Consider the following 25,358-nt stretch of genomic DNA (forward strand, 5'->3'; position numbering starts at 1 on the left):
GGCAACAAAGTTGGTGAGGGGTTTGGAACACAGCCCTGTGAGGAGGAGAGGCTGAGGGAGCTGGGGTTGCTTAGCCTGGAGAAGAGGAGGCTCAGGGGTGACCTTCTTGCTCTCTCCAACTCCCTGAAGGGAGGTTGTAGCCAGGTGGATGTTGGTCTCTTCTTCCAGGCACCCAGCACCAGAACAAGAGGACACAGTCTCAAGCTGTGCCAGGGGAGGTTTAGGTTGGCTGTTAGGAAGAAGTTCTATACAGAGAGAGTGATTGCCCATTGGAATGGGCTGCCCGGGGAGGTGGTGGAGACACCATCCCTGGAGGTGTTCAGGAGGAGACTTGATGGGGTGCTTGGTGCCATGGGTTAGTTGTTTAGGTGGGTTGGTTTGGTTGATAGGTTGGATGCGATGATCTTGAAGGTCTCTTCCAACCTGGTCTGGTCTATTCTATTCTATTCTATTCTATTCTATTCTATTCTATTCTATTCTATTCTATTCTATTCTATTCTATTCTATTCTATGGGCTTGCCTGGTTTGCAGGGCAGAAAGAGGAAGGCCCTTGTGTCACATAAACAACTTCTGTTACTGAGGCAAGGAAGGAGGAGGGCTCTTGGGTGAGTGGTGTCTTCTATCTGTAGCATCATAGCTGTTATATTAGGTAGAGGGTTAAGAGTTTGAGAAGCTTTATAGAGACTTGAAGAGAATCACAGGCTTGTGGTAGGAAATAAGCCACAGCTTCGTTTAGGACTGCTCTGAGCTTGACCTGTGAGCATCTCTAAGTTCCCATGTGGCAGGTAAGCAGCGACTGCAGTGTGGGAGGTGGAGAGCACAAGGGGTTTGTTTTCTTAGAGAGGTATTTAGGGACAAGCATCGGTCTGCGTGGCTGAGAACGGAGATGGGTGGATGAAATTGCTGGACAAAGGGGTGAAATGCAGTGTGACAGAAAAGATGGACTTGGTAGAGTATCAATCACATCTGTAAAACAACTGTCCTGTGCTGCTGAAATCTCACACCTAGTAGGTACTGCACAGGAGAAGACTTAGTGGTGGGTGCCAGCCCCTCACCCTAAGCTGATCTGAAACTGGAGCAGGACAGCTTGATTTGAACTTTGGCTCCCTGGCACTGTGGGCATTTGGAGTTGGTTAATAAAGTAGTGGAAAAGTTGTTATGAAGATGTAGGAACCATGTCAAGATTTTTTTATCTCCTGCTGAGAGTTCTGCTCTCTGCTGCCTACTTGTTGCCCCTGTGTGTTTTTCCCCCCAGTAATTTTACCGCTGCTCATTCCATCCTGTGCTCTCATTTTCGTTGCCCAAACTGAGAACAGGGTCGATAAATACAAGCTGGCTTCAAACTTTTCTTTTCTTCCCCTGTTGCTGGGAGCAAGTGAGGCTTTTCCCTGCCCATTCATATGTTTTGAGGGGTGTCTTGCAAGTTAGGAGAATTCAGATGCCTCAAGTTATGTTGTCACTTGTGATTGCAGCGAGGCCTGCATGGATCAGCAGGTACGCGCTGGAGTCTGCGGTGGTTCGTGCCGTGCATACTCACTGAGCTCTGGGCTTTCGGTTTGTCTCCTCTGGGACTGTAATGAAATATGTAAATAATGTGCCAGGCCACATCTTCCTGCCTCCTTCCCTGCTGCTGGTAAATAGAAAGGGGGAGGGAGGGCAAGCCTCTGAGGAATCATTTGTTTAAATCTTTGAAAGAGGTAGTCAGGATTATCTACCAAAGCTCAGACAGAAGAATCCCTGTGAAGTCCTTTTCCTGCAGGGGTTTTTACCTTAACCTGGTTTGAGATGGCAGATGCATCATTTTCAGAAGCACATTGGGTTAGCAGTGCACTGCATCATCATGCAGAAAACCTGAACTGCTGGGAAAACCTGCAGGGTTTTTTTGTTTAGCAGAACAAGAAGGAGGAGAGTGCTGTAGTTATTTAGGCTCAGCTGCAGACTTGGTGATGGCCTTGAGAAGGACACTTGGGGTCAGATCCTCAAAGACTGAGAGCACCTGACTTGAAAAGGCAGAGCAGCAATGACTACTGATGTCTGAATCCAATGCTTCCTTTGTTTGCCTTAGTCTTAATGCCTGGAGATATGTAGGGGTAGCTGTTGAAAGCTGTGTGATTCACAGATAGCATTGGGTTGGAAGGGACCCTCAAAGGTCATCTTGTCCAACCTCCTGCAGTCAGCAGGGATACCCCCAAGTAGATCAGGATGCCCAGGGCCACATCGAGTCTTGAATGGGGCTTCAAATACATCCCTGGGCAGCCTGTTCCAGTATTTCACCACCCTCATTGTAAAGAACTTCCTCCTAATGTCCAATCTACCCTGCCCCAGTTTCCAACCATTGCCTCTTGTCCTACCTCCACAAGCCCTTCTAAACAGTCCCTCCCCAGCCTTCCTTTAGATCCCCCTTCAGATACTGAGATCTGAGGTCCTCCTGGAGCTTTCTTTGCTCCAGGCTGAACAGCCCTAGGTCTTTCAGCCTGCCTTCACAGGAGAGGTTCTGCAGCTCTCTGATCATCTTGGTGGCCTCCTCTGGACCTGCTGTGTTGGAGGCCCCAGAGCTGCACACAGTACTCCAAGTGATGTCTCCCCAGAGCAGAGTGGCAGAATCACCTCTCTTGACCTGCTGGCCATGCTGCTTTTGATGCAACCCAGGCTGCCATTGGCCTTCTGGGCTGCAAGTGTGCATTGTTGGTTCACACCCAGCTTCCTGTTCACCAGCACCCTCAAGTCCTTTTCTGTGGTGTTGGAATCTTTCAGTAGCCCATACAGCTTGAACACAAAGCAAATAAGAACAAAACAGCAGCAGGAAAAAGGAAGCATTAACACTCAATGCAGTTAGGAGGCTGCAGTAAGAAAAAATAACTTCTTTCTTACAAGGCTTTCTCTGTGGTGGTGTTGCTCTCCCTGCAAGGACAGAAAGCTTTGTGAGAGGGGGTGTGCACTCAACAGATGTACCAGAATCCTAATTCTGAGCTAGCAGAGGGATGAAGACTTAACTGCTAATTCCAGAAAGTGTGAGAGAGATGAGTCATGTCTGGGTAGCTCACAGGCTTTGCCAAGTAATTAGTGTTTCCCATGGTTAGTGTTAGCTCCTCAAGTTATTTTAATGCTTTTTTTAAATAGTAATAGTTACATTTCTAGGAGGTCAGTAAAGGAGACAGCCTGGCTTAACAGAGCTGAAGTGGATGGGGAATGAAAATGTTGACAGGTATTTAGAACTTCCAGATGTTTTGGAGGTGCTGAATGTTGGTGCAGAGGGCAGTGGATAACCATGGGTGCTCTCCAGGTGCCTGGAATGGGAAGAGCATAAAATGATTGTGCTGCATGTTGTCTGAAGGGGAAGTGTGCTGGGTTTGGAGAGATTCCCTGTGTGTGCTGCTCTTGGTGACCCTGCTCTGGCAGGGGGTTGGACTGGATGAGCTTTCAAGGTCCCTTCCAGCCCTTAACATTCTGAGATTTTGTGATTTAAGCTCCACTTTATGGGTCCACTTTCTGTTGCTTTACAGAGTAGATGTTTTACCCTACTTCCTAGACAGTTATGTTTTGGGCTTGAAAAGAAAACTGCCTCTAAACAATTTGTGCAATTTGTGGTGTCTTGCAATGGGCATGGTTTTTGTGTTTGGAACACTTTTGAGTCCAGAGGTTCTCACAACATATTCCAAAGCAGTTTGGGGGTGGTGGTGAAGGACTGCAGCCCTTTTCTGTGGGGTTTTTATATTAGTTTTTTTCTTCCCACCTCCCATAGCAAACCTCTTGCTCAGTGCTTCTGAGAGTAAGTACTGAAAACCTTGACTTTCATCTAGTTGTTGTTTTCTGATTGGTTTTGAAGAGTGACACAAATCTGCTGCTAACTGATACCTGTAACATGCAAGAAGGTTGGGTGTGAAGGATGACTCTTAAGGGTTTTGCAGTTGTTGTCTCAAACACATAGTTAAGAAGTTATGTATAGGTTATAACCAGTTATATAGATTTCTATTATACAGGATTCAGCAGTGGTTTCCCAAACCCCTGCCAAAGCTGTGTCAGTAGCTGACTGAATTACACATTCACAGATTGCATTGGGTTGGAAGGGGCCCTCAAAGGTCATCCTGTCCAACCCCCCTGCAGTGAGCTGGAACACCTCCAACTAGATCAGGCTGCCCAGGGCCACACTGAGTCTGATCTTGAATGTCTCCAGGGATGGGGCCTCAACCACATCCCTGGGCAGCCTCTTCCAGTGTTTTACCACTCTCAGAGTAAAGAACTTTCTCCTGATGTCCAATCTAAATCTACCCTGCTCCATTTTCAAACCATTGTCTCTTGTCCTATCACTAAGAGCCTTTCCACACAGTCCTTCCCCAGCCTTCCTGTACATCCCCTTCAGACACTGAAATGCAGTTCGGTCTTCCCGGAGCCTTCTCTTCTCCAGGCTGAACAGCCCAAAGTCTCTCAGGCTGTCTTCATGGGAGAGCTGCTGCAGCCATCTGATCATCTTTTTGGCTGCTTTCTAGACCCTTCAAGCATGAACACTTTGAATAGGAAAAGCTGCACCTGCAGTTCAGGTGGGACAAAATACACTTCCTGGTATGGAAAGTATTTGTCTCGCTTCTCCTTAGAGGCATCTAGTGAGTAAATATCAAGTGTGTTTGCTGCCTGGGGCTTCTCAAACTTAAGAATGAGTTATTCTAGCATGGGATTCCCTGCAGTTGTGGCTAATAAATGTGGGTTATGGGTGAGCTAGTCTGTAATGATGCTCTTGTTGCTGCAGCTAGGTTGATTCTGTAGTCCAAAGGACATGGAATGATACAGTGAGTTGGCAGAAGATGGGAGTTTTCTAACTGGAGTATTGGATTGCCAGGCTTTCTTGAGAAGGACTGTACATTAATAACAGCAGGCATCTAAGGATTAAATTCAACCTGTTTCAGGTTGACACATGCAGACTTTGGGGTGAATTAGGACATTTGATCGTGGCGGTGTAAAAACTGAAGCCCTAGGTAGGACTTACTAAAGTCATTGAAGTCCCTTTCATTTGCTATCCTTAAGTAAGTGTTTCTGCTTACTAATTGGAACACTGCTAATTCCCTTTATCTTGACTCTCTCACTGGTTTTGTTACCTGTCTGTACAGCTATCAAAACAAGACACTTAGGCCCTTGTCTCTCTTCAAACTCGAACTGTTTCTGCTTTCTCTGGCAGGCACATTTTAGATCATGCATCAGGAATGGGGAATAATACAATGGGTTTGTGTCTTCAGATTGCATTAAAGCCAAAGAAATCCACTCATGGAACAGGCTGTGTCTGAAAGCAAAGCAAACTTTAGTGTGCGGTTCGTGACTGACAACAGGTGCACTTGCCGAAGCCGATGTGAAGAATGAGATGTGTGGTAATGCTGTGTGTTCTCTTGGTGCACGTAGTGTCCTGGCAGGGGCTGCAGATCACTGCAGGCTTCCTCCAGGCAGAGCTGTCTGTGAGTCAGGCAGCCTCTGGAGTTTGTTTTCCTTGTCTGCTGACGGTGTGATGTGGATTGTATTGGTAATAATCTCTGACCTGTGCTGGAGAAAAGCATGAACCAGTTCGACCAGGTTTGAGATTCTCCTTTAAATCTTCAGGTGCTCCAGGGGCTTGGATTTTTGTTTTTAAGTCCAGCCACCACCCTCAAAAGGGACTTCTGGAAGTGGATGAAAGGCAGCCTAGGATTTGAGGGCAGCCTAGGATTGGCAGAGTGTTTTCCCCATGAGAGATGATCAGGGGTGGGAGTGGGATCAAGAGAAGAAAAACGAGATGCGTTTTAGCCCCTGCAGGGTAGAGCTCTGAAATGTTAATTGCATTTTTAAAGTGACACAAAGAAAAATTGCTGGTTTCATTCCAGCCCTTTCACACAGAGAAAGACAACACCATCTCCATGGCAGAAGCAGCCCTCGAGTGTCCTGCGTTTCTGTGTGCTTATTAATGGCGTGTGAAGTATGCTAATGGCTCAATAAAAGCTCCTCATCAATGTCATCTGGGCAATAATTGGGATTTGGGTGGTAGTTTAGCACACTTCAATTGTACACAGTTTTCTAACCAATATGACACTAACAATTTAATGCCAACAAAACCCATGGGTGTCAGTGGCCACGGCGTAGTCTGCGCTCAGAGACAGATGTGACTCTTGCAGAACTCTCCTGATGTTAAGCTTTGAACTCTTCTCTTTCCTCCACAGAAGCCTAGCAGAAAGTATGTACTGGTTTTGCTTTGACCTGCTGTTCATGAAAGTTTTGTCTTTCCAACAGATACCTATCTAAAACTGGAAGATGTGACCCGTAAGTTTAATAAGCCTTGCATAATGGATGTAAAAATAGGTCAGAAAAGTTATGATCCCTATGCTTCAGCGGAGAAGATACAGCAGCAGGTCAGCAAGTACCCACTGATGGAAGAGATTGGCTTTTTGGTACTTGGCATGAGGGTAAGAACTTGTTTTGTTTTCAAATCCAACTTCTGCTCTGGCCTGTTGTCCCACACCAGATCCAACTGTTAGTTTTACTAGCAAGTGACAACCCTCTTGAGTTTTGTGTCAATAGAGCTTATCTGAACATGTTGGTAGTGCTGGTATCAACTGCTGTGTGAAATATGTTCCAAAACACACTGCTCTTGTTCACAACAAGTGTTTGGCTTGGCCCTGTCCCTTCTGGGAGTCTGCAGCCTGGCTTTGGTATGTGTGTACAAGAGAGGGGCTGGGGCAGACCGTAGTTCTTGAAAACTGAAGCTAATGGCAATTAATTCTTCTCACATAGCAGATACTTCAGATTAGCAAAGGATTTTTTGCCTTCTACAGGCTTATATCAAAGAGGAGGGCACCTCTCCCTTGAGGATAGGCTGAGGCAGCTGGGGTTGTTCAGCCTGGAGAAGAGAAGGCTCCAGGGAGATCTAATAGCAGCCTTCCAGTACCTGAAGGGGCCTGGAAGAAGGCTGTGGAGGGACTGTTTCCAAAGGCCTGCAGTGATAAGGGGAAATGGTCTGAAATTAGAGCAGATTTAGACTGGATATTAGGAAGCAGTTCTGCATGATGAGGGTGGTCAAACAGGTTGCCCAGGGAGGCAGTTGAGGCCCCATCCCTGAAGCTATTCAAGGTGAGGCTGTGAGCAACCTGATCTTGTGGAGGATGTTCCTGCTGACTGCAGCAGGGTTGGACTAGATGACTTTTGGAGGTCCCTTCCAACCCAAACCATTCTGTGATTCATGCACCTAACCAGTCTTTGTAATGATTCAGTAACCAGCTGTATCCTCTCTAAACCTTTCATCTGCCAGTTTGGTGGGGTTTTTTTTCTTCTATAAAAATAATTTCTGTGTAATTTTTGAGGGAAGAGTTAGTTAGCTCTCAGGGGTGATGCTTTTAGCTATAAATAGCTGCTTACAGTCTGCACTTTCAACAGCTTTCCACCGGAGGAAAACCTCTTTGATGCTTGCGCGCTGGAGGAACAAATGTCAGGTGAAGGCTAATTTGAGAGGGAAAAGGCCCTGCAGCTGTCCACACTAACTCTGTGACTCTTCCTTATCCTAGGTGAGGAGGAAAATGGACATTCAGTATTTGTGTATTGGCTGCTCTAAATCTTGACTGTAAAGAAAAGCTGTACAGAGCACAGGTGGATCAGTCACAGCAAGGTCTTGCTGTCGGTAATGAATTCCTGATGTATTTAAAGGACTTTTTTCTTTCTGCTGTGATTGGCACAGGAATAATTTCCTTTTGGATGTGAGTTTATTTTGTTTTCCTTCTTGCATACCCAAAGCCAGGGCTTCTCCAGCTCTGCATCAAGACTGATAAGCTTTCCCTTTGCTGTCAGATAGCAACAGCGTGCAGATTGCACCATTGTTTGAAATAATTCTAATATCTCTGTAATGTTTTGTACTTAATTGCCTAAGCTCTCAGCCTTAACTCTGTCTTGAGATAAGCATTTACAGCTATAAATTATAGTGGTCATGAGTAGTAATTATGTAAGCCTATGAGAAAGGCTGTGGGAGTCGAGTCAAAAAAGCAGTGAAAGAGTTGAGATGGAGAGGGAAGGCTGGGGATTATAGCTTCGGATTTGGCTTAGGCGTTACATAACCTTTCTTATCTCCTGTCTGAAACAATGTACTCCACATCCTTTGTTCCATGACAAGAGGAATGAGTGCTTGCTTCCATGGTATTTTTACTGGGGACTATTGTTCCTAACGTTGTCATTTATTGGTACCTTCATCCTGGGGCAGAGCTCCTTTTGATTCCCTAATTGGAGCTGTATGTGTAATGATGGTTCCCCCTCCCCCCAGCGCTGCGATTTCCCCTCTGCTATTTAACCAGATGAGATTTGTTTTGTGCCTTTGCTACCAAATTGCATGTTGCAAGTTATTTTCCAAAGAGAATTCAAAAGGTTCCTCCTCCCCTCACACAGCATTTAGCAAAACCTAAATTGAGAAGGCATTTTCTCTGCTCAGCTTGCCACCTCTTGATTACGGGGTGCTCTCTGCCTCTCGGATGGCTTTATCTGTGCAGGACTCTGGCCATGAAGTACAACGCTGCTGTACATGCATTTGCTGCCTCCAGCACCTCACTTGCTGGATGAAGGTTGCTGGTGTTTGCTGGATAAAATGGAGATTCATAGATTCATTCATAGAATGACTTAGGTTAGAAGGGGCCTTAAAGATAATCTGGATCCCATCCCTCTGCCATAGGCAGGGACACCTTCCACTGGATCAGGTTGCTCAAGGCCTCATCCAGCCTGACCTTGGACACTGCCAGGGAGGGGGCAACCACAGCTTTCCTGGGCAACCTGTTCCAGTGTCTCACCACCATCACTGTAAAGAGTTTCTTCCCAATCTCCAGTCTAAATCTGCCCTCCTCAAGCTTCAATCCATTTCCCCTCATCCTGTCACGACAGGCCCTTGTAAAAAGTCCCTTCCTGGCTTTCTTATAGCCCCCTTCAGGTACTGGAAGGCTGCTTTAAAGTCTCCCTGGAGCCTTCTCTTCTCCAGGCTGAACAGCCCCAACTATCACAGCCTTTCCTCATAGGTGAGGGTCTCCAGCCCTCTGATCATCTTTGTGGCCCTCCTCTGGACCCACTCCAGTAGTTAAATGTCCCTCTTATGCTGGGGGGCACCAGAACTGGATGCAGTGCCCCATGTGGGGTCTCACAAGAGCAGAGAAGAGGGGGAGAATCATCTTCCTTGTCCTGCTGGTCACACTGTATCTGATGCAGCCCATGTTACATGGTGTAACAGCATTCAGAAAGTGGAGAGGTTTGGTTTTAAGCTCAATTCTGTGCTATTTTTAAGATGGAGGTGGGCTTGCTTAATAAGTGTCTATTTTAGAGGAGCAAGAAAGAGAGGGCCAGGAAGAAGAGAAAATTTAATCATCTTAGTTTTTTTTAAGCACACATCATAGAAGCTGTTATGAGGAGATACAAACAAACCTCTTTGGGGGTTGTTATTTAGCCCCAAATTTATTTATAGTGCATTTTTACCCCCAAAGTCATTGACACAGCTTTTTTTATGCACTAGTAAAGAAGCAGTGAACTGTTTCCCTCATAGAATGCTTTGGGTTGGAAGGGACCTCCACAGGTTATCTACTCAAACCCCCTGAAGTCAGCAGGGATGTCCTCCACTGGATTAGGATGCTCAGAGCCTTGTCGATCCTGGCCTCGAGTACCTCCAGGGATGAGGCCTCAACTACCTCCCTGGGCAACCTGTTGCAGTGTTCCACCACCCTCATGGTGCAGAACTTGTTCCTAACATTCAACCTAAATCTGCTCTTCACTAATTTCAAACCACTGCCCCTCATCCTGCCACTGCAGGCCTTTGAAAACAGTCCCTCTGCAGCCTTCGTGTAGGCCCCTGCAGGTACTGGCTGGCTGATATTAGGTCTCCTGGGAGCCTTCTCTTCTTCAGGCTGAACAACCCCAGCTCCTTCAGCCTGTCCTCGTGGGAGAGGTGCTTCAGCCCCCTGATGACTTTCATCATAGGGTTTGTCCTTAAAAGAAGCAAGTCTGCTACCTGGCAGTGCTTTGATTTATGCAGATAGCTCTGTCTTTTGGCTTGTGCTAAACTGTATTCATCTTAATGCCCAGAACAGGGAGAGTAACTGCAGCAGACACCCTGATTTCAATGGCTTGGGTTAAAAACCCAATTTCATGCTCAGAGGAGAGGTTCCTTTTGTAACAGATGAGGACATAGATTTGCTATGACAGTAGGGAGGGTTTAAATATAAGCTGGATAACTAATGTGCAGTTCCAGCAGCAAAAATACAAGTTGCAATATGGGTTTCAGTAGGGGACATGGAAATGTATAAGAAATATATTTGCAAGCCTCTAAAAATAGAGCACTCTGTGTGCCGCTGAGCGCCGGCGGAATGCGTGGGCTGGGAGCTCGGTTTGGATTCTCAGTCCACCCAGGGCCCACAAGCCAGAATCCTGATTTCTGCAGCTTTTCTTTTGCTTCCAGAGCATCTTGCCTGCAGTCTCACGTTGTCCATCTTAAGTGTGGAAGGTATTTTTTCAAGCACAAGCTGGTGATTAGGTAACTTCACTTGCTCTTATCATTTGTGCCTATCACCTCTCGCAGGCAGCAAGGCAGACACCGCATCAAAGCTGCTTGTCCAGGCGAGTTTCCTCATCTACAGCACATCTTTCCACTGGATAGTTTAAAACTGACTGGGTTGGAGGACATTTTGTGAGCTCTTCAGGGACCTATTGTGGTAATGTTCATGAGCTCCGATGCGTTAGTAACAAGGTCTAGAAAGGGAGAAATAGCAAAGCTATTCAGTTAGTTGACAGGTTGGGTGCCATGATCTTGAAGGTCTCTTCCAACCTGGTCTGGTCTGGTCTGGTCTGGTCTGGTCTATTCTATTCTACTCTACTCTACTCTACTCCACTCTACTCCAGCTGGCAGCCAGTCATCAGTGGCATCCCCCAGGGATCAGTGCTGGGCCCCATCCTCTTTAACATCTTCATTGATGATCTGGATGAGGGGGTTGAGTCAGTCATCAGCAAGTTTGCAGATGACACCAAGCTGGGAGTAGATGTTGGTCAGTTAGAGGGTAGAAAGGGGACCTCGACCAACTGGACAGATGGGCAGAGTCCAATGAGATGGCATTTAACAAGTCCAAGTGCCAGGGGCTGCACTTTGGCCATGGCAACCCCAGGCAGAGCTACAGGGTGGGGTCAGAGTGGCTGAGAGCTGCCAAACAGAGAGGGACCTGGGGGAGCTGATTGACAGCTGCCTAAACATGAGCCAGTGGTGTGCCCAGGGGGCCAAGAAGGCCAATGGCATCCTGACCTGCATCAGGAACAGTGTGGCCAGCAGGAGCAGGGAGGTCATTGTGCCCCTGGACTTTGCATTGGTTAGGCCACACCTTGAGTCCTGTGTCCAGTTCTGGGCCCCTCAGTTTAAGAAGGACATTGAGAGACTTGAAGGTGTCCAGAGAAGGGCAACAAGGCTGGGGAGAGGCCTTGAGCACAGCCCTGTGAGGAGAGGCTGTGGGAGCTGGGGTTGCTTAGCCTGGAGAAGAGGAGGCTCAGGGGAGACCTCATTGCTCTCTACAACTACCTGAAGGGAGGCTGTAGCCAGGAGGGGGTTGGTCTCTTTTCCCAGGCACCCAGCACCACAACAAGGGGACACAGTCTCAAACTGCACCAGGGGAAGTTTAGGCTGGAGGTGGATATAGCTAAATGGGTGTATTCTCAACAGCAGCAGTGTTACAGCAGCCCTGGAAAGCAGTGGTCTCGGAGAAGAGAAGGGGTTTGAAAAAGTTTCTCCCTTTGGTACTTTTCAAATCCTTTTGGGAACAGAAAAAATGAAGCTTGGTAAAACTTAATGTGCAGGATCAGTCTCTGGGAGATGGCAGAGCTGCAGGGAAACTTGAGTTGTTCAGACATGAAGGAAGGAAGCCTGTGTATTTATTGAAGGACAGTGTGAGGTCCAGGCAAAAGGTGGGACCCAGATGTGGGTGAGGGTCTTGGCCTGGTGCTGGTGCTACCTCCTTCAGAGGTGTTGGACTGATGGTGATGTTAGATGTCCTCAGCTAGAGTGCTGCTTGCTTTCAGGCACTTCAGGTCTGGCTCCATTTTGGCAGCAGGCTGGGTGTTGACCTTCAGGTGCCAGGTGGGAGAGCAGAGGTGCCCTGCTGTGAACAGAAAGCTCGGTGTGGTATTTACACGCTGGCTCGCCCTTACCGGTCTGAGTGGGAAATAGGGGTGGCCACTAAGTATATTTATGGAAAAATATGAGAGGTGAACCTCTCAGCCCTTTGAAGTCTGAATGTCCCAGCATCAGAGCATGTATCTCTGATCTCCATGTCCTTGCTTAGCAGAGCAGCTGCCAGGCTGGCCTGAACGGGCATGCGGGAGCTCAGGGACTGGCGCTGGGAGCTCCACGGGAAGTTACTTCTCAGGCACTGTGCAGGCTTGCTCAAAACAGGGATTTCCCCCAGTTCCAGTACTGCAGGTTAGTTAATGCTTCTGCAGAAGGAAAAGGGTTCTGCAGAAAATCCCATGGAGCTGTTAACTTGTGCTCTCAGTATCTCCACCAAACAGGCTGCTCTTAATCTGTATCTAAATGATGCATTCTGGCAGCTGGGGTGCTGCTGCAGGTGAGTGTTTGAACAGTGTGTGCACTCTCCTGCCTTGCCAGGGGATGACTGTAAATAACATTACATACTGGTTTCCCTCACTCCAGTCTTCAGCTTCACATCCTAAAGCTGCTGTCACAAGGTTTCCAAGCTCTGTATCCCATTCACTGTTGAGGTCTTGCAAGGGTTGTGCTGTTTTAAAGACCACATGGGACCTACTTTTTATTTCAGCTCAAGGCTTCTCTCAGTTCAGGAATATCAGATGAACTAAATATAACTGGAAAAGGGCACAAGAATCTGAAAGTGTATGCAAGCAACAATAACTTAACACCTTGGAGGGGGGGGGAACAAAAGCCATAGATGAACTAAAGTCCAAAGATAACTTCCCTCAACAGTTAATCATCTGGATTTGCTATGAGGATAGGCTGAGGATCAGGGGTTGTGCAGCCTGGAGGAGACTCTAGGGGGGACACCCTAGACCTGCCTTCTAATACCTGAGGGGAGCCTAGAGGAAGGCTGGAGAGAGGCTTTTCATAAGAGTGTCTTGTGACAAGAGAAGAGTGGCTTTAAGCTGAGGAGACTAAGTTTACACTGGATCTTAGAAGACGTTCCTCAGTATGATGATGGTGAGACTCCAGAATAGGTTGTCCAGGGTGGTGGCTACCTCCTCCCTGGAGGTGACTAAGGCCAGATTGGAGGCCTTGAGCAGCTGAGTCTAGTTGAGAGGTGTCCCTGCCCATGGTAGGGGGGTTGGAGTAGGTGATCTCTAAGGTCCCTTTTAATGTAAGGCTTTGTGTGATTCTATGACATGATTTTCTGATGTGCAGCCCATGGAGAGTCCCTAATTGAAACTCCAAACCTCTTAGCACGCTGGATTCCAGACACCTCACCAAATGGGAGCTGCTTGTAGGCATGAGGAGCATCTGCAGTGTCAGCCAAAGCAGCTCTGATCCTGCATAGTCAGAATGTGTACAAGTCCCTGATGAGGCAGGAGGTTTCTCCAAGGCAGTGCTTTGGAGATCACAGCAGGAGTTTTCTTTGCCTTGCCCTGCACGGTGAAGCTCCTGGTGAGTACAGAGCAAACGCAGGACGGGCTGCGGCAGGTGGATGGAGAGGGAGACTTTTCTGTCTCCTCATTTCCTGACCCTTGTTAAGGTTACAGGTTTGAGTTACTTGCCTTTTCATGGTGCTGACAGCAATGGGCCAGGACAGGCAGCAACAAGGATATAGAAAAAGGTGGCCTGAAAAGCAAATATCCTTTTGGGAAGGGTTGGTAGCAGATTAGTGGTGGTGACAGCGTGAACAAAGGCACAATGAAGCAAGAGGTACATAGGCTGGGAGGTGACTTCAGCCTTCTGCCACTGCAGCAGAGCAATGGCTCAGTTTGGTAGGGGTAGGTGAGGGTGGTTTTGGAACACTGGAACAGGCTGCCCAGGGGGATTGTGGAGCTATTCAAGACCTGTCCGGGTGTGTTCCAGTATGATCCAGTGTAGGTGATCCTGCTTGGCAGTGGGGTTGGACTGGATGATCTTTTGAGGTCCCCCTGACATTCTGTGGTAGGGGTATCACTGTAGGTTAGAGGTTGGAAGGGACCTTCAGAGATCATTGAGTCCAACCCTTCTGCCAAAAGCAGGATCACCCAGGGCAGTCCACGCAGGAATATATCCAGGTGGGGTTTGAAAGTCTCCAGAGAAGAAGACTCCACAACCTCTCTGGGCAGCTCCTGGGCTCTGGCACCCTCACTGTAAAGAAGTTTCTGCTCATGTTGAGGTGAAACCTTCTGTGTTCAAGCTTGAACCTGTTGTTTCTTGTCTTGTTTCTTGTCACCACCAAACTTAGCCCCCTCCACTTGACACCCACCCCTCAGATATTTGTAGACATTGATCAGATCCCCTCTCAGTCTTCTCTTCTCCAGACTGAACAGCTCCAGGGCTCTCAGTCTCTCTTCACAGGGGAGATGCTCAAGTCCCCTGATCAGCCTTGTGGCTCTCTGTTGGACTCTTTCCAGCAGGTCTCTTGAACTGGGAAGCCCAAAACTGGACACAGTAGGTGAGGGTGAAGCAAGAACTGGAGAAAGATGATTTCCACAGAACCACAGAATATTAGGGGTTGGAAGGGACCTCAAAAGGTCATCTAGTCCAACCCTTCTGCCAGAGCAGGATCACCCTAGAGCAACTGTTGAAGCCTGTTGTTCTGTTTTCTGTATGAGGCTTAATGTATTTGGATTTGGTTGAGGCTTTCCAGGAATGTTTTCAATAGTCACTTCCTTGCAGCTGAGAAAAGGCTTGAAGCAGTGTTAAGAGACAGCTCTTGGCTACCATGGAGAATGCTTTCATGGTTAGCTACGTGCCTTTCAGTGCCATTATCTGCAGCCAAGCCCAGTGGTAGCCAAAGGTGTTGTAAGGCCTGGTTGTTCCCAGGCTGGTCCAAGGTACACATTATGCTGCTGGGGTGTGTGTGAGACTTGGTAGTTTTTCACCCACCGTTTTGTGTGGTTAAGGGCCACTCTTAATGCAAAACACACCTCTTTTCTGGGGTGTTTTAAACCACAGCCATGTGGGGGGAATGGTTTTGTGCAAATCGTGAGCTGAGGGAGGGTAGCACCCCAGGAAGCCCAGCTCAGAAGCACAGGGGGCTTATGTGCTGCTCCAGCATTTTGCTGGAAAACAACATGAGCTTGCAGATTTTAATCAGCTTTATTGAGCAAGCACCAATGTCACAAAAGCTGTTAGCTCCTACAGGAAGAGATAAGGTTCTGGGAAACAAGATTATTCCTTCAGGAGTTGGCTGCAGTGCTGGTGTGTGGAGAGAGCTGCCCCTTCACTGACTGAAAGAGAACATTTAATGTGATTAAAACGAGGATAGGGCTAGTGGAAACCTAGATGTAGTCATCAGAATCTTCATCCTCTGTGCAGACTGTAGATGTCAGGGCCACAGCTTCTACAAGTGTCATAACAGTGGGAAGAGGAATCCTGACAGTGGGAAGTGTCTCTGCTACCAAGTGACTGGAGCATTCAGGCTGACAGCTGTTATTTCTGTAGCATCACCAGAATGAGTTACTGCCCCTTCAGATTCACAGCTGATGGCTTCAATCAGTTTCCCCACACTGTGATTTCAAATTCTTAGGGCCCCTGAATTTCATTACTTCTGTCCTTTTGTGTCAAAGTAAGAGCTGCTTCAGGTGTTTCTTTCCAGCTGCTCTGTGAAGCAGGAGTTACAGAGCTGTGTTTTCATGTTGTGCTTGTCATTCGGATTCATAGAATAGCTGAGTTGGAAGGGACCTTAAAGGCATCTGGTTCCAACCCCCTTCCCTGGGCAGGAACACCTTCTGCTAGAACAGGCTGCTTGAAACCTCATTTCAGGCTGGTCTTAAACACTTCCACAGCTTTTGAGGAGAGGGGTTGCAGGGTGGGGGGCTGCAGTGAAAACAGAGAATTCAGGTACCATGCCTTTGTATGCACTGATGTTTCACTGTTCTGGACTTCCTCTGTGGCCTACAGCAAGAAAAAGCCCCCAGAAGAGGGCTGGGGGGCAGGAGGTGCCTCACTGTTACACTCTGACTTTCTTTCTGTGGGATCCTCTCATTTTTTTTGTAGTGGTTGAAGGGAGGGCAGAGTGCTGGAGCCAGGATAGGTGCTGCAGGGTTGGGTGGTCTGAACAAGTGCCAAGCGTAAAGTTTCTGCCAAAGACAGCTGCCTGCTTGGTAACACCATCACTTCTGCAAGAATTGTCTGCACTCCCATAAACAAATTCTACTTGGGGCTGGCTGGTTTCTGCTGTGGAAATTATTCCAGTGTGTCTGTGTAAAATGCTCTTGAATTAAGTTGTTCTGCTTGTACAAGTCCTGATATGGACAAAACTGGCCCCGAGTGAGTTGCCTCCCTTTCAGGCATGGGCAGATGAACCACTGTGAATGCTGGAACTGAGCTTTCACTCAGTTCCTGGCATTTCTTTACTCATTTGTGACAGCAATGATGGTTTCAGATGGGTCTCACAGAACTGGGCCTTCCTGGGTCACCCCATAGTATTTCTTGCTGGCTTGCTGTCATGATGAATGTTTGGAAGGAAAGCACGTGGAGGAAAAGAAAGTTGTCAGGAGCAGCCAGCATGGATTTACCAAGGGGAAATCATGTTTGATCTGATAGTCTCCCATGATGGTGTGACTGAATGGGGAGATGCAGGGAGAACAGCAGATGATGTCTCTGTTGACTTCAGCAAGGCTTTTGAGACTGTCTCCCATAACATCCTCACAGGTAAGCTCAGGAAGTCTGAGTTAGAAGAGTGGATGGGGAGATGGATCAAGAAGTGGCTAAACAGCAGAGCTCAGAGGGTCCTGATCAGTTGGAGCCCTGCAGCTGGTGGTGTTCCTCAGGAGAGCAAATTTCCTGGAAGTTTTGAGCTTGGTGCATCTTACTGATTCAGTAGCCACAGTGACACGGATGGGAGTGTGACAGCTTCAAGTCTTAGCATGGGTTTGGGAGGGGAGTGCCCCATCAAATGCTTTCCCCTAACCACTGTGTGGCTTTTTACCAACACAATGATGTCTTTCTCGTGCTGCCGCTTAGAGCCCCCGACGTGAAGGGGAGGATTTCGCAGAGCAGAGCACTAGAGGGCACTGCTGACCGCTGCAAGGACCTAGGCGCTAGCTGCGAGGGCTGAGGGGTCCCAGAGCCTCTGAAAGGGCTCTCCTGGCTCTGCAGAACGTTGCTTGCTCCGAATAAGCGCTGAGTCCCCTCCTTTGTTTCTTGCAGGTTTACCACGTCTCTTCTGACAGCTACGAGACACAAAACCAGCACTATGGGAGGAGTTTGACAAAGGAGACAGTAAAGGAGGGTAAGGGAATTCCTGTGTCGGAATTTGCTGCTCTTGGATGGTTTGCATTTATTTAGTCATTTAGGGAACTGTATGGGAAAGGTGTTCTGTGGGTTCCCAGTTGAAACATCTCTTTTTCTTCTCTGGCCAAATGGTTCTTTAGTTGTGTCCTGTATCATTGGAAGTACCTGTTGATCCTGAATTGAGTTTGCAGTTGGCTGTAACTGCAGGGTAGCCAATAGGAATTTCCTCATCACCTCTCTGGGGGGGTGACAGTGGTAGCATTCTGTTTCTTTGCAGCTTTGAAACTATAACAAAATAGAAATCTTTGACAAGTATGAAATATTTCCATACAATGTCTGTTTTTCTCTCTAGCTGTCTCCTATGCTCTGCCCTAGGGAGGGAGTGCTGGGTCCAGTTTTGGGCTCCTCAGTTCAAGAGAGACAGACTGGAGAGAGTCCAGCAAAGGCTACAAAGATGCTGAGGGGCCTGGAGTGTCTCTGTGAGGAGGAAAGGCTGAGAGCCCTGGGGCTGTGTAGCCTGGAGAAGAGCAGCCTGAGAGGAATCTGATCAGTGCTGATCAATAGCTAAAGAGTCGGGGGCAAGAGGTTGGGGCCAGACTCTTTCCAGTGGTGCTCAGTGGCAGGACAAGGGGCAACAGGCACAAACTGGAACCCAGGAGGTTCCATGTGAACAGGAAGAGAAACTTTGTAATCTTGAGAGGAAAAGGCTGAGAGGGGATTTTATTAATATCTATATCTGAGGGGCAGGTGACAAGATGAAGGTGCCAGGCTCTTTGCAGTGGTGCCCAGAGACAGGACAAGGAACAAGGGGCACAAGCTGGAACTCAGGAGGCTCCACCTCAACATAAGGAGAACTTTCTTTACTGTGAGGATGACGGAGCCCTGGAGCAGGCTGCCCAGAGAGGCTGTGGAGTCTCCTTCCCTGGAGAGATTCCAGACCTGTCTGGATGTGTTCCTGTGTGACCTGTCCTAGGTGATCCTGCTCTGGCAGGCAGTTTGGACTCGGTGATCTCTGGAGGTCCTTTTCAACCTCTAGCATTTTGTGATTCTGTGGTTCTTGGGTGTGAGGGTGCTGGAGCCCTGGAGCAGGCTGCCCAAACAGGTTGTGGCGTCTCCTTCTCTGGAGAGATTTCAAGCCCACCTGGACACTGTGATCCTGGGCAACCTGTTGTGGGTGATTCAGTTTTAGCAGGGGGTTTGGACTAGATGATCCCCAAAGGTCCCTTCTGACCCCTACCCTGCTGGGTTGGCCTTTTACCTTACAAAGCTACTGCAGACATGCCTTTCAATTTAAGGGGCCTTCTCTGTTGAAGTCAGTCCATGTATTGCTCTGTGTTAAGTGTAAATGAAAATGCTGCCATGGTACAGCTCTTTGATGACAACTATTTCAAAGTAATTATTAGTTGGCATCTCTTGGTCTGTTCCCCACCATGGGACAGGAGGACACATGCATGAACACAGCCCTCTCCAGTGCTGGTACTAACTGATGGAGCTGCTCAAGCTTGGTTAGCCCTGGAGATTTTAAGGGGCCCCTGCCCAAGACTGGCCAGATGTTTGCAAAAATGAGCTGGGCAGCAGGAACTGTGTTGGTCTGCTGTTTGATTGATACATTGCTTAGTTTGATTTGCAATCCAAGCCCAGTCTGTAGCATTATGGGTGCAGAGTGGATTGAGAGTAGCCTTAGAGAAAAAGACTTAGGCGTGTTGATTGATTGGTGAGAAGCTCACCATGAGCTGGCAGTGCACTCATGCAGTCCAGAAGGCAAATCTTGTCCTGGGCTGCACCAAGAGGATTGGGGCTAGCACCTCAAGAGAGGTGATTCTGCCCCTTTACTCTGCTCTTGTGAGACCCCACCTTGAATACTGTGTCCAGTTCTGGTGTCCTCATCCTGAGAAGGACATAGAACTGTTAGAGCAAGCCCTAGAGGAGGGCCACAAGGATGATACAAGGGCTGAAGCACCTCTGTGATGAGCATAGGCTGAAGGAGCTGGGGTTGTTCATCATGGAGAAAAGACTGGTGGGACCTTAGATCTGCCTTCCAGTACCTGAAGGGAGCTTACAGGAAGGCTGGAGAAGGACTTTCCATGAGGGTGTCTAGTGACAGGACAAGGGGGAATGGATCTTAGGAGAAAATTCATTAGTATGAAGGTGGTGAGACTCTGGAATAGGTTGCCCAGAGCGGTTGTGGATGGCCCTTCTCTGGAGGTCTTCAAGGCCTGATTGCAGGAGGCCTTGGGCAACCAAGTCTAGCTGAGAGGAGTCCTTGCCCATGGCAGGGATGTCGGAGTAGATGAGCTCTGAGGTCCCTTCCAGCCTCAGCCATTCTATGACGCTATGATTGTACAGCTGGCTTTACACAGCTGATTCTTCAAATCAAGACCTGTTCTGACTCAGAAACTAATTAAGACTGTTGGATCTGGGGTTTGATTTTCCAGAGCTGAAAATAATCCCCAGATGTGTCTTGTTTCTTGCAGGCATCTCCAAGTTTTTCCACAATGGGTACTGCTTGAGAAAAGACGCCATCGCTGCCAGCATTCGGAAGGTTCAGCAGATTCTGGAGTGGTTTGAGGGCCAGGAGCAGCTCAACTTCTACGCAAGCTCCTTACTGTTTGTGTATGAAGGCTTGTGCCAGGCAACGACTGTGCGGCTGAGCGACGTCGCCTTGGCAGAGAAGAGAGGGGTGCCCAAAGGCCTGTTGTCGGGTGGAGACATACTGGAGTACAACAATAACATTCACGTAATAGGCGCTACGGAGAACGGGAAAATCGAGGCCTCCGTGGGGAAAGGCTTGTCCAGATTTTACGCACTGCACAAAAAGGCCTACTCCAAGAGGCCTCGCGGCCAGCTCTCCTTGAAAGTGGAGACCCTGGAGCAAGACGTGTGGAAAAGCAGCGCCCGCATCGCCCAGGAGCGCCTGAACGGCAACGTCCTGCCCCAGCTGGAAAAGGTTTTCTGCCACGTGCCGGCGGAGCTGAAGGAGACCCCGGCCGTGGAAGTCCGGATGATCGATTTCGCTCACGTCTTCCCCAGCGACACGAAGGATGAGGGCTACATTTATGGTCTGAAGAATTTAATCACAGTACTGCAAAATATTTTGGATAGCTAAATTCTTTGCTATGTTTTTGTTGTTTTGTTTGTTGTTTGGGTGGTTTGTTGTTTGTTTGTTTTTTTTTTTACCGGGGGCCAATGACAAAAAGAAGAGCAACAACGTGAAGAACTTCTGCACTTGTAATGCTGTATAACTGGGTTTGTATGGTTCTCTATTTTATTTGTCTTTGTACTTTCGGTAGAAGGGTTTAACTTTTTATAATCTCACTCAGGAAAATAATTGCTAGTTAATTAGGGAGTGTGAAAGGATGATGAAGATACTTGAGATGAAGCAGGATAGGTGAATTAGTGGAATGAAATGTACGTGGTCGGCCTACGTCTGAGGAGTCCAACCAGCGAGGGTTAGCTTAGTTCCCTAAGGACTGCAGCGTAGGAAGCATTTGCCCACCTAGCCTTGACACTGAGCCGTATCTCCATTAGCAGGTCTTTAGACCACGGACTGAAAACTCTTTCATGAGCAGGATTGACGTCCTCAGTACTGCCCTCTCGTGTTTACTGTCCTTCAATAACTGGAGTTAACCCTACCCAGAGCAGTCCTGTTCTGAGTCAGTAGTCTAGCCTGGAAGCCAGTCTGTCAGAAAGTGCTTTTCCATGTCACAGGACAATGTTGCTGTTCTTTCAGCCCTGCTGTGGGCACTTCCCCCTCGTGGTGTGGTCATCCAGAGCTGACATTCACTGCAGACAAGCTACAACCTAATTTGTGTTGAGGTGCTAAGAAAAAGCTGGAGTAAAATAACCTAACAGGCTTAAACTGCACAACTGCTAGAGAAACTGGTCTTGAGAAAGAGTGAAAGAATGCAGACGTGGGATGTTCCAGGAATTTGGTTTTAGGGGATGAAGTCAGCCCGTTAATGGAGTGTCTGATGGGACTGAGGGCAATGCCTCGCTCCTTTGTTCGGACGGCCCTTCTCCAACAGCACTGCTTCTAAAAGCCAGCTCATCGAACGGGGAAACAAAGCCTTTTGAGTAAGCAGACAGAGAGATGTCCTCTAGCCCTTGGCCCCTCGTCTTTTTGCAGCAAGCCTTTCATCAACACTTCCACTGCTGGGGAGCACCGGCTGGGAACGATGAGCAATACAGGTGAAGCACCCTTTGAAGATCCTGTTCAGCCCTGAAGCAGCCAGACGTGCCGCCGCGTGTTGCGGTGGAGTTGTGGCTCTCTCACCCGGGGCTAAAGCCGGCTCTTGAAGCGTGTTCTTCTAAAGACACGCAGGCAAGCTGTGTAATGGAAAAGTTATCCCACTTCCTGCTTTTTCACAGGGAAAATTCGAGCTGTCACACGGAATGCTCGAGGTCAGGAGGACGCATCCAAAGCGTTTTGTTGGCGTGTCTCTGCTGTGTGCCGCGCACGTGGCCGTCCTACCCTGCGTACATAGTCAGCTATAGGAAAAGTTGGGACAGAAGGACTCTTGCCATCCTTGTAATGCTTTAAGCAAGCCCCCAAAATAGCACTTTTTAGAATGGATTTGATCAGTGGAAAACACTCATCTTGTACATGTGGACATGCTGTGGCACGGTGGCCTCGATGCTCTCCCTGTCTGACGTTCTGCACTATGCACTCATTTGTGTTCGTGTCTTTGCGAGTTCCCCATCTGACAGGTTGTCTGTATCAGGAAGAGAGAAATACCGTGTTTTCAAGCAAATCATGCTGTTTGAGAGCTGGGTTTATGGGGAGAAACAGGGTATTCTGTGTGGAACTTCTAATTCTGAAACTGAGATTGGCCGAGCTAGGGAAGAGTTAAACCAATCTGGTAGTACCATAATGTTTTTGAAGCACAGGAAGAGACGCCGGCAGGAGGGGCAGAGAATCATTTTGTTGGAAATGTTATGCTGTGGGGTGGGGGGAAAAAAAAATATCTCAGGAGCAGAAAGTATTTTATGGTTTTTTTTCCTTCAGCCTCGTCTTTTCATTGCTCCATCTAATTAAGTTGATGCATTCCCAGCTCTCTGTGGACTCGTTTAAGCCATATTCTAGAGGGAGTTTGTGGTTTCCTTTAAGCCGGTTTCCCTGTTCGGGTTTTGTTGTTCTAGCTCATAAATAGTCAATGCTAGATTAGTCTGGGCTGCGAGTGGCCTCGTGTGGTGAATCCACAAATGTTTTATAGGAAGTGGGGGGTGGGGGGGAGGGGGGTAAAGAACTGCCACATCCCAGTTTTTGTCTAATTCATCTCTTCTGGATTGCGATCCGTTCTGTGCCGGAGGAATCAGACCCCTGCCTCAAACGAAGTCGGTCGTTGGGAAATGATCTGTGTGCTCTCCATCTACAGCGCCTTCTCCTGTCGCTGCTTTCAGATTACACGTCCTCAGTGTTTGGATGCTCTTTGAGTATTGATTGTTGTGTTGACCTTGGCAGTGTTTGTAAAATGCACCTGGAATATTGTTAAACTGTCAGAATATTTTGAATTAAAAAAAAAAAAAGAAAAATTAATAAAAATGATTTTATCCTGGGTTTTTTTAAACCTGTAGTTATCCTGAGTGTGGCTCTGTTCATTGAAGATGCAGCCTGAGAGGCAAAGGTGGGTTTGAGTGGAGGCTGCGTTAATGAAGCTCGCTGTGGAGGTGTTTTGGCATAGCAGCGGCTGTGAGTTGAAGCCCACAGAGGCGTTAGGTCCCCCTCCTTCGTGCACATTTTAGATGTGGTGGTTCCAGTGTCTTGTGTTTGAGCAGCTTGTTTTCAGTTGGAGCGAGATGTATTCACAGAAATCATTAAACAGATGATGGAATTAATTGGAAGATGGAGACACTGGTCACTAAGCCTGAAGGGAGGTTGTAGACAGGCAGAGGTTGGTCTCTTCTCCCAGGCAGCCAGCACCAGAATAAGAGGACTCAGTCTCAGGCTGCACCAGGGGAGGTTTAGGCTGGATGTCAGGAGGAAGTTCTACACAGAGAGAGTGATTGCCCATTGGAATGGGCTGCCTGGGGAGGTGGTGGAGTCGCCATCATTGAAGGTGTTCAGGAGGAGGCTTGATGGGGTGCTTGGTGCCATGGTTTAGTTGTTTAGGTGGGTTGGACACCATGATCTTGAAGGTCTCTTCCAACCTGGTTTACTCTATGTATTCTAAGTGTGTGCATTGCCATTGATCTCCCTTTCTTCCTTCCTCCCTCCCTCCTTTCCTCCCTCCCAGTGCTCCCTGTATGAAGCGCAGTAGACAGGTGAAGCGTGGGTGATGGTAGACAGCTTGCTGAACATGAGCCAGCAGTGTGCCCAGCTGGCCACCAAAACCAACAGCATCTTGGCCTGAATCAAACCCAGTGTGTCCAGCAGGAGTAGGAAAGTGATCATGCCCCTGTACTCAGCCCTGGTGAGGCCACAGCTTGAGCACTGTCTTTAGTTCTGGGTGCCACAGGACAGGAAAGACATTGAGGTCCTGGAGCGTGTCCAGAGAAGAGCAGCAAGGCTGGTGAGGGCTTTGGAGGGCATCATAAAAGGAGCAGCTGAGGGAGCTGGGGTTGTTTAATCTGGAGAAGGCTGAGGGGAGATCTTTATTGCTCTCTACAACTACCTGAAAGAGGGTTGGAGTGAGGCTGCTGTTGGTCTTTTCTCCCAGGTAACTAGTGATAGGACAAGAGGAAATGGGTTTGAGTTGTGCCAGGGGAGGTTTAGATTGGACATTAGTAAAAATTTCTTTGCTCAGAGAGTGGTGAAGCAGTGGAACAGACTGCCCAGGGAGGTGCTGGAGTCACCATCCCTGGAGGTGTTCATGAAGCGTGTAGATGTGGCACTTCAGGGTATAGTTCAGAGGTCATGGTAGCTGGGTTATGGTTGGACTCAATGATCATAAAGGTCTTTCCAGCCTTAATGATTCTATGACTGGTTAGGCCGCACCTTGAGTACTGTGTCCAGTTCTGGGCCCCTCAGTTTAGGAAGGATGTTGACTTGCTGGAGCGTGTCCAGAAAAGGGCAACAAGGTTGGTGAGGGGCTTGGAGCACAAGCCCTATGAGGAGAGATTGAGGGAGCTGGGGTTGCTTAGTCTGGAGAAGAGGAGACTCAGGGGTGACCTTATTGCTCTCTACAACTACCTGAAGGGGGCTTGTAGACAGGCAGAGGTTGGTCTCTTCTCCCAGGCAACCAGTACCAGAACAAGAGGACACAGTCTCAGGCTGCGTCAGGGGAGGTTGAGGCTGGAGGTTAGGAGGAAGTTTTACACAGAGAGAGTGATTGCCCATTGGAATGGGCTGCCTGAGGAGGTGGTGGGGTCGCCAACGCTGGGGGTGTTCAGGGCGAGGCTTGACAGGATGCTTGGTTGTATGGTTTAGTTGATTAGGTGGTGTCAGATGATAGGTTGGACACGATGATCTCGAAGGTCTCTTCCAACCTGGTTAATTCTATTCTATTCTATTCTATTCTATGACAGTAACATGGAAATCCTTGTGGAAATCATGAGAAGGATGGTAGGCATTTCTGTGCCATACAACTGAGAGCAAGTCTCTTCCCCAGGCTGGTGTGCTGTGTCTGAGTGCTGTCGTCACTGAGGAACCTCATCTAGTTTAATGGCTGGGCAATAAGAGCTTGATTGAGCAGAATCAATTGCCAAAAGGGAAGATTGATGGGAGAGTTGTCATTCAGGTACTCCTTGAGGGTAGACTTCTCAGAAGACTTTCTAGCCAGTAATGCTGAGAACTGTGTATAGACTTAGCTAATGAGAGCTGGAATTGTATCAAGTGTTATACAAAGTGTTTACAGAGATGGTGCTTTTGGATATGGGTGGAATTTGTTGCATAGATTACCCTGGAAATTATTGTACCCTTACAAAATATTTAAAGTATATTAATCAGATTGCTTTGTGAGTGCTCTGCTCTTCCTGCTTCCCCTGGGTTTTTGCTGCAGCACTGCTGCTTCCCTGAGGCTTGTTGGAGTTGCCT

The 25,358-nt window shown here is 48.1% G+C and overlaps 1 protein-coding gene across 1 annotated transcript in view; it reads left to right on the plus strand.

The window, feature by feature from the left end:
• The window catches only part of IPMK (inositol polyphosphate multikinase), a 56,111-nt gene extending 35,562 nt beyond the window's left edge, over positions 1 to 20,549 (plus strand). The window contains exons 4-6 of the mRNA XM_054174702.1: positions 6,247 to 6,419; positions 17,303 to 17,384; positions 19,861 to 20,549. Coding sequence (XP_054030677.1) covers positions 6,247 to 6,419; positions 17,303 to 17,384; positions 19,861 to 20,492 — 887 coding nt within the window. The 3' untranslated portion in view covers positions 20,493 to 20,549. The remainder of the gene's footprint in view (positions 1 to 6,246; positions 6,420 to 17,302; positions 17,385 to 19,860) is intronic.
• Positions 20,550 to 25,358: the final 4,809 nt, after the last annotated feature.

The sequence above is a fragment of the Dryobates pubescens genome, chromosome 30 (assembly GCF_014839835.1).
Source record: "Dryobates pubescens isolate bDryPub1 chromosome 30, bDryPub1.pri, whole genome shotgun sequence".
Taxonomy (NCBI): domain Eukaryota; kingdom Metazoa; phylum Chordata; class Aves; order Piciformes; family Picidae; genus Dryobates; species Dryobates pubescens.